Source organism: Sardina pilchardus, chromosome 1, assembly GCF_963854185.1.
Source record: "Sardina pilchardus chromosome 1, fSarPil1.1, whole genome shotgun sequence".
Taxonomy (NCBI): domain Eukaryota; kingdom Metazoa; phylum Chordata; class Actinopteri; order Clupeiformes; family Clupeidae; genus Sardina; species Sardina pilchardus.
The window spans coordinates 45,663,743-45,672,246 of NC_084994.1; the positions used below are offsets into that span (position 1 = coordinate 45,663,743).

Consider the following 8,504-nt stretch of genomic DNA (forward strand, 5'->3'; position numbering starts at 1 on the left):
AATTCTTCTGAAGTTTCTGATGTCTATTCAATTGAGCCAGTTGTGTGAAAGTGTGGTATGCTTTTGTTTCAAGTATGAATCCTCTGGTGTACCTTGAGGCTGGCGTTGCAACTAAAGGTCATTCCACACTGAGAACACTGATGTGGCTTTTCTCAAGAGTGGATAATCTGATGTTTCTTGAGTGCACTCTTCCACATGAAGGCCTTTCCACACTGCGAACACTGATGTGTTTTTTCTCCAGAATGGATCCTCTGATGTGTCTTGAGATAACCCTTCCGTGTAAAGGCCTTTCCACAATGGGAACATTGATGTGGCTTTTCTCCAGTATGGATCCTCTGATGTAGCGTGAGATGACCCTTCAATGCAAAGGCCTTTCCACACTGAGAACACTGATGTGGCTTTTCTCCAGTATGGATCCTCTGATGTATGTTGAGATAACCCTTTTGTGTAAAGGCCTTTCCACACTGCGAACACTGATGTGGCTTTTCTCCAGAATGGATCCTCTGATGTGTCTTGAGATGACCCTTCCGTGTAAAGGCCTTTCCACAATGGGAACATTGATGTGGCTTTTCTCCAGTATGGATCCTCTGATGTAGCGTGAGATGACCCTTCCATGCAAAGGCCTTTCCACACTGAGTACATTGATGTGGCTTTTCTCCAGTATGGATCCTCTGATGTAGCTTGAGTTCACCCTTCCGTGTAAAAGCCTTCCCACACAGCAAACACTGATGTGGCTTTTCTCCAGAATGGATCCTCTGATGTCGCTTGAGATGACCCTTCCGTGTAAAGGTCATTCCACACTGAGTACATTGATGTGGCTTTTCTCCAGTATGGATCCTCTGATGAACCGTGAGATCACCCTTCAATGCAAAGGCCTTTCCACACTGAGAACACTGATGTGGCTTTTCTCCAGAATGGATCCTCTGATGTGTCTTGAGATGACCCTTCCGTGTAAAGGCCTTTCCACAATGGGAACATTGATGTGGCTTTTCTCCAGTATGGATCCTCTGATGTAGCGTGAGATTACCCTTCCGTTTAAAAGCCTTCCCACACAGCAAACACTGATGTGGCTTTTCTCCAGTATGGATCCTCTGATGTTTCTTAAGAGTGTACTTGTTGATAAAGGCTTTTCCACACTGAGAACATTCATGTAGCTTGTCTCCAGAATCTGTAATCTGATGGTCAGTGAGCAGTTCCTTCCTGGTTTCCAACTCCTGGTGCAATTTCTGGTATGAAGTCTCCTTGCAACATGAGTGTTTGTAAAACACTTGGTTTCCTTTTTCCTTCCTGTGTTCTGATTTAATAGCTTGATTCCTTTGAATGTCTCCTACAACATAATAACAAATCGAGTGTTTGCAATAATATATATTCAATTTTCTTTTTATCATAATACAAACTGTTAAGAAACTCACCTCTTGGAACATAATCTCTGTGATCATGAGGATCTGAAGATATGTCTTCCTTTTTAATTTCCTGTGGTGACATGGATATTTCAATCTTACATTCATGTTCCACTTCAGGTTCTTCTTTCAATTTCTGAGTAAACAGATACTCTTGCAGGAAATCATCAAATTCTTCTTCACTCTCCTTCTTCACTGCCGTGAGCTGATCAGATCCTGACATTTCAAATGTCAGTTTAAAGAATAATAGCAATCAAACAATCATTCAATACAAAGACAGATGTAGTCCAGTAGATACGTGTCCCAAATGTGACTTCAGTATTGAGACCCCAGTCTGTTGTGTGTTCATAATATAGTCCTTTTGCCTGCCCCATTAGCTTCTAGAGCTCACACCTAACCAATCAGCTGCAAGGGCTTTTGGAATGCAAATCTGATGTAGGAGGGAATTCCATATGTATGAGCTCTCTTCACACAGCTGATGGTCCTCAAATGGACATGGTCAGACATCACACTGCTCAAAGTTCACAAAGGAGAACAGGTGGGGGTGGGGTGGAGCCATGGAAGTGTGAAATGTAAAGGTTATGGCTTGTTCTGGTCAAAGGATGCATGCAGAATTCTGTAGGTTATGAGAGGTGTAGAAAATAGTACATGTTTACGTTGTCTTTTTTTACAGTGGTCACACATGGTAGAATGTGGTACAAGATCATGTGGCTAGTTTCTGTAAACACTGACTTCAGGTATATCTGGACAACAGGAGCTCAGGCTTTTTTGACATTTTATCTAAATGGCTGTGTTGTCTCATGCCGTGTATTTCTAGGTTATTGATGCATGCTGCAGTCTTCCTGAAAACTTTTGATGATTTTTATTATTATCATTATTTACCTCCACCAAGGAGGTATATGTTTTCATCAGTGACCGGCGTTTGTCTGTCTGTCTGTCTGTTTGTTAGCAAGATACAGCGCTCTCCTTATTGGCACCCCTGGTTAAGATGTGTTAAAAGCCTTAAAATAAATTCTCATATACTCTCACACTGAAAATTGTGTAAAAATGTAACCTTCAACTGAAGTTAATTGTAAGGGGAAAAAATAAATCCCTGACTAAGAAATGATTATTCTTCATAAAATCCTGTTCCACAATTATTGGCACCCCTAACAATTCCTAGGAAATAAATGTAATTTAAGTATTTTTGAAATTTCTACAGTAGTTTACAAAGTTGATCAGAATATGTACATGAACATTTCATTAGATGAACATTTCATTAGTAATTCTTAAAGAGACCCTATGCAACTTTTTCATGGTCATAAAATCGCTTATAAATCGTTGTTTGCTTGACTGACCAGTTTTTTTTTTTTTATCGAAAACAGTAATATTTCCTCCCGCCACCAGTGTCCCTATCCACTACTGCAACCTTGCAGTTTGTTCAGGAGACGATCGCTCCTTGTTTACATCTGAAAGGCTGAGACGCGTAAGGAACAAGAAGAACCACGCTGGCAATTTATATATTTAAGTAAGGCAGATGTGTGTCGACCTTCACAAGTCAGGCAATGGCTACAAGAAAATAGCCACTCGCCTACACCTGCCCATATCTACGGTCAGAGGAGTTGTTTAAAGGGATATTCACCGATTAGCATTAAGCTTTGTATAGTATCTTTAGAAAACCAGTCATGTTTTTGAATGGTAGTGCATCATTCCCTCAGTTTGCCTTGAGATGGGAGAAATACGTATTTCAATGTTGGACTTCCTGCTTTCAATGATGTAAAAATCATCATTTTACATCATTGAAAGCAGGAAGTCCTATCCATGGGTTTCATTGAAATCCGTATTTCTCCCATCTCAAGGCAAACTGAGGGAATGATTCATGACCATTCAAGAACATGACAGGATTTCTAAAGATACAAAGCTTAATGCTAATCGGTGAGGTGTCCCCTTACTGTAAAACAACTGGAACAGTGGTAAACAAACCTGGAAGAGGACACAAGCTTATTTTGTCACCACGCACAGTGTGGAGGATGGAAAGAGAAATCTCAAAAGCCAACTGTTACAGAATTGCATCAAATGGTTGCATCTTGGGGTCACAAAGTCTCCAAAACAACCATCAGACGCTATCTAGATGCCAACAAGTTGTTTGGGAGGCATGCACGGAAAAAACCCATTCTCACTCAAAATCATAAGCACAAACGTCTGGAGTTCGCTAAGCGGTACTGGGCCTTCAACTGGGACCATTTGCTTTGGTCAGATGAGACAAAGTTAGAGCTTTTTGGCAACAAACACTCTAAGTGGGTCTGGCGTAACAAAAAGATGAGTATGCAGAAAAGCACCTCATGCCCACTGTGAAGTATGGGGAGGATCGGTGATGCTGTGGGCCTGTTTCTTTTCCAAAGCGCCTGGGAACCTTGTTAGGGTGCATGGCATCATGAATGCTTTGAAATACCAGGACATTTTAAATCAAAATCTGGTGGCCTCTGCCCGAAAGCTGAAGATGGGTCGTCACTGGGTCTTTCAGTAAGACACCGTATCAAGCAGACACCGTATCAAGCTCCTACCATGGCCATCTCAGTTCCCCGACCTCAACCCCATTGAAAACCTTTGGGGTGAGCTGAAGAGGAGAGTGCAGAGGAGAGGACCCAAGTTGCTGGATGATTTGGAGATTTTGTGCAAAGAGGAATGGTCGAAGATCCCTCTAATCTTGTGAAACATTATAAGAGAAGATTACGTGCTGTTTTATTAGCAAAAGGGGGTTGTACAAAGTCGAATAATCGGGGGGCGAATAAGTGTGGCACACATTATTTGAGGTAGGGACATTTTCAACTTGTCCCTATCCTGGTGCCTTTGTGTTTTAAAAAAACAACAATAGTGCCACTGCCCAAGAAAAGCTCTGTGACTTGTCTGAATGACTACCGGCCCATCGCCCTAACATCTGTAGTGATGAAGTGCCTTGGTGATTGGGATTGGTGAAAGATTCTGTATTGGTGAAGGAGTTTGGAGAGAAGGAGAGGGTGATGCAATAAAAAGTGTGAGCGTGGGGGAGCAGGGGGATAATGACAGTGTGTGTGTGTGTGTGTGTGTGTGTGTGTGAGTGTCTATGAGTGTGTGTGTGTGTGTGTGTGTGTGTGTGTGTGTGTGTGTGAGTGAGTGTCTGTGAGTGTGTGTGTGTGTGTGTGTGTGTACCTGTCTGCAGAAGGAGCCCAGACTGCTTCATGGTCTCGAGAGTATGTCAGGTTAATCAAACACATGAAATTTGGTGCAGTTCATAACATTTCATCTGAAGATAGCGGTGATTACAGCAATAGCCTATGATATTGCATTGCCATTTTTTCCATGGGGGTGCAAATCACAAATGAGTGGCTATAAGCTAAGTTGATGTGGGCTCTTGAGATCAACATACCAAAAACATTTTGTCATCCTCGGTGCCACGGTTCAGGTGGTTATTTAGGAAAAACTGCATTTTTTGGAGAGGCCCCCGGGGACCACACAACATTTTTGCGTAAAAGTCTACTGCGGCTACATGCCCACCAAGTTTCATCTGCCCCTGGTGCTACGATTTCCCGGGAATCGTGGATCAAAAATTCAGGCGGTCATAATTAGTTTGTGCATACGGTATGTGCATTTGTTTTTGTGCATGTGTGCTTCTCTGTGGATTTTTGCGTATGTGTACAGTATGGTGGGGGTAAAGGGATGTGTGTGTGTGTGTGTGTGCCTGTCTGCTAGCCTGTGTTTGTGTGTGTCTTATGTGTCTGTGTGTGTATGTTCACTTGTGAATGTGTGTGTGTGGGGGGGTGTGGTGTGTGTGTGTTTATGTGTGTGTGTGTGGGGGGGGGGGGGCGTTTGCATGCATGCGGTTGTGTTTGTGCATGTGTGTATGTGCATGCAGGTGCGTGTGTGCGTGGCTATGCCTGCCTGTCCACTGTGTGTGTATATGTGTGTGTCTTTGTGTGTGTGTTTATGCATGTGTTTGTGTATGTGTATGAATGTGAAGGTGTGTACCTGTGTGTGTGTATGTACTGTATGTATGAAGCTTCACGACGGTCATAATAAACATGGACACGGAAGTTCAAGGTGCTGGCAAGACTGTGCCAGACTTTTAATGTCTTCAGCATCATCTAAAGACAAAAGCATGAGTTCAACCTTTCAAAAGAAAAACATACTCCACTACAGATCCATGCTCCAACAGTAGCATAACACAATCAGCTAACATAATATCACTTTTGTATAGAGAGCAATTTGTTTTAGTTGTCTAAAGTACCCTGCAAATGTCTTTTAATTTTGGATCTTAGAATGAAGACTTTATCACACACTAACACTTTTATATTTGAACAGTTGGCTACCCAGTTCTGAGACCATTTACAGCTTCTGTCCGGTATGGATCTTCTGGAATTTGAGCAATTTGAGTGGAAGCCTTTCCACACTGGATAAAAATGAGTTTCTTCCACAAAATGGATCTTCTGCTGTGCCTCGAGATGAGACCTGTGTTTAAAGGCTTAATCATACAGTGAGAAATGTAAGATGTGTTTTTTTCAGAATGGATCATCTATTCTCATCTTTAAATGAGATATTCTAATAATTGATTTCGAATTCTGACATTGATATAGTGTCCTGACATTTCACTTAAAGAGATATTCCGCCATTTTTGGAAATAAGCTTGTTTTCCACCTCCCCTCGAGCAAGACAATCGATATTTACCTTTTTCCCGTTCATCCAGCCATTCTGTGAGTCTGGCGATACAACTGAATCATCTGAAAATAGTCCCCATACACAACAAGCCGTAGTAGTGCCTGATATCATTGCGCCCATGGTACGTTTGCAACTTGCCTTGATTATTACGCCAGATGAGAGTGTAGTTCCATGTCAAATCAGCCTAGAAAAACGGCAGGTTTCATTTTCAGTTGGTCTTACTGCATTTTCTAAGTTGAGAAGAGACACATTTTAAATGGGAAAATTACCGGGAATCTTAGTCACTTTTAAACATGATGCTAGCAGGCAAGATGCTACTGGTCTAATCCGTTTCAATGATCTATGCTAGGCTGAAGCTAAAAGTTGTATCGCCAGACTCACAGAATGGCTGGATGAATGGGAAAAAGGTAAATATCGATTGTTTTGCTCGAGGGGAGGTGGAAAATTAGCTTATTTCCAAAAATGGCAGAATATCTCTTTAAGTTCTTTGTTTTAGAAGAAAATCACATCCAATTGTCATTCAGTTCTTCTGAAGTTTCTGATTCTTCAAATTCAATTAAGCCAGTTGTGTGAAAGTCCTAGTGTGGTATGCTTTTGTCTCAAGTATGAATCCTCTGGTCTCTTGAGATCTGAGTTGAACCTGAAACACTTCCCATGTACAGTAGTACACTGACATGACTATTCTCTAGAGTGCATCATCTGATGTACCTTGAGGCTGGCGTTGCGACTAAAGGCCTTTCCACACTGAGAACACTGATGTGGCTTTTCTCCAGTATGGATCCTCTGATGTATGTTGAGATCACCCTTTTGTGTAAAGGTCATTCCACACAGCAAACACAGATGTGGCTTTTCTCCAGTATGGATCATCTGATGTGTCTTGAGATAACCCTTTTGTGTAAAGGCCTTTCCACACTGAGTACATTGATGTGGCTTTTCTCCAGTATGGATCCTCTGATGAACCGTGAGATGACCCTTCAATGCAAAGAACTTCCCACACTGAGTACATTGATGTGGCTTTTCTCCAGAATGGATCCTCTGATGTCGCTTGAGATGACCCTTCCGTGTAAAGGCCTTTCCACACTGAGTACATTGATGTGGCTTTTCTCCAGTATGGATCCTCTGATGAACCGTGAGATCACCCTTCAATGCAAAGGCCTTTCCACACTGAGAACACTGATGTGGCTTTTCTCCAGAATGGATCCTCTGATGTGTCTTGAGATGACCCTTCCGTGTAAAGGCCTTTCCACAATGGGAACATTGATGTGGCTTTTCTCCAGTATGGATCCTCTGATGTAGCGTGAGATGACCCTTCAATGCAAAGGCCTTTCCACACTGAGTACATTGATGTGGCTTTTCTCCAGTATGGATGCTCTGATGTAGCTTGAGTTCACCCTTCCGTGTAAAAGCCTTCCCACACAGCAAACACAGATGTGGCTTTTCTCCAGTATGGATCATCTGATGTGTCTTGAGATAACCCTTTTGTGTAAAGGCCTTTCCACACTGCGAACATTGATGTGGCTTTTCTCCAGTATGGATCCTCTGATGTAGCGTGAGATGACCCTTCAATGCAAAGAACTTCCCACACTGAGTACATTGATGTGGCTTTTCTCCAGTATGGATCCTCTGATGTAGCTTGAGATCACCCTTCCGTGTAAAAGCCTTTCCACACTGAAAACACTGATGTGGCTTTTCTCCAGTATGGATCCTCTGATGTTTCTTAAGAGTGTACTTGTTAATAAAGGCTTTTCCACACTGAGAACATTCATGTAGCTTGTCTCCAGAATCTGTAATCTGATGGTCAGTGAGCAGTTCCTTCCTCGTTTCCAACTCCTGGTGTAATTTCTGGTATGAAGTCTCCTTGCTACATGAGTGCTTGTAACACACTTGGTTTCCTTTTTCCTTCCTGTGTTCTGATTTAATAGCTTGATTCTTCCTTTGAATGTCTCCTACAACATCATAACAAATCGAGTGTTTGCAATAATATATATTCAATTTTTTTTTATCATAATACAAACTGTTAAGAAACTCACCTCTTGGAACATAATCTCTGTGATCATGAGGATCTGAAGATATGTCTTCCTTTTTAATTTCCTGTGGTGACATGGATATTTCAGTCTTACATTCATGCTCCAGTTCAGGTTCTTCTTTCAATTTCTGAGTAAACAGATACTCTTGCAGGAAATCATCAAATTCTTCTTCACTCTCCTTCTTCACTGCCGTGAGCTGGTCAGATCCTGACATTTCAAATGTCAGTTTAGAGAATAATAGCAATCAAACAATCATTCAATACAAAGACAGATGTAGTCCTGTAGATTTGTCCCAAATGTGACTTCAGTATTGAGACCCCAGTCTGTTGCGTGTTCATAATATAGTCCTTTTGCCTGCCCCATTAGCTTCTAGAGCTCACACCTAACCAATCAGCTACAAGGGCTT

General features: G+C 41.9%; 1 protein-coding gene across 1 annotated transcript; it reads right to left on the bottom strand.

The window, feature by feature from the left end:
• Positions 1-68: 68 nt before the first annotated feature.
• LOC134079369 (zinc finger protein 665-like) lies at positions 69-8,128 on the bottom strand. The gene is given in 3 exon segments (XM_062535518.1): positions 69-1,168; positions 3,396-3,435; positions 8,102-8,128. Coding segments are annotated over 3 exon segments (1,167 nt in total).
• Positions 8,129-8,504: the final 376 nt, after the last annotated feature.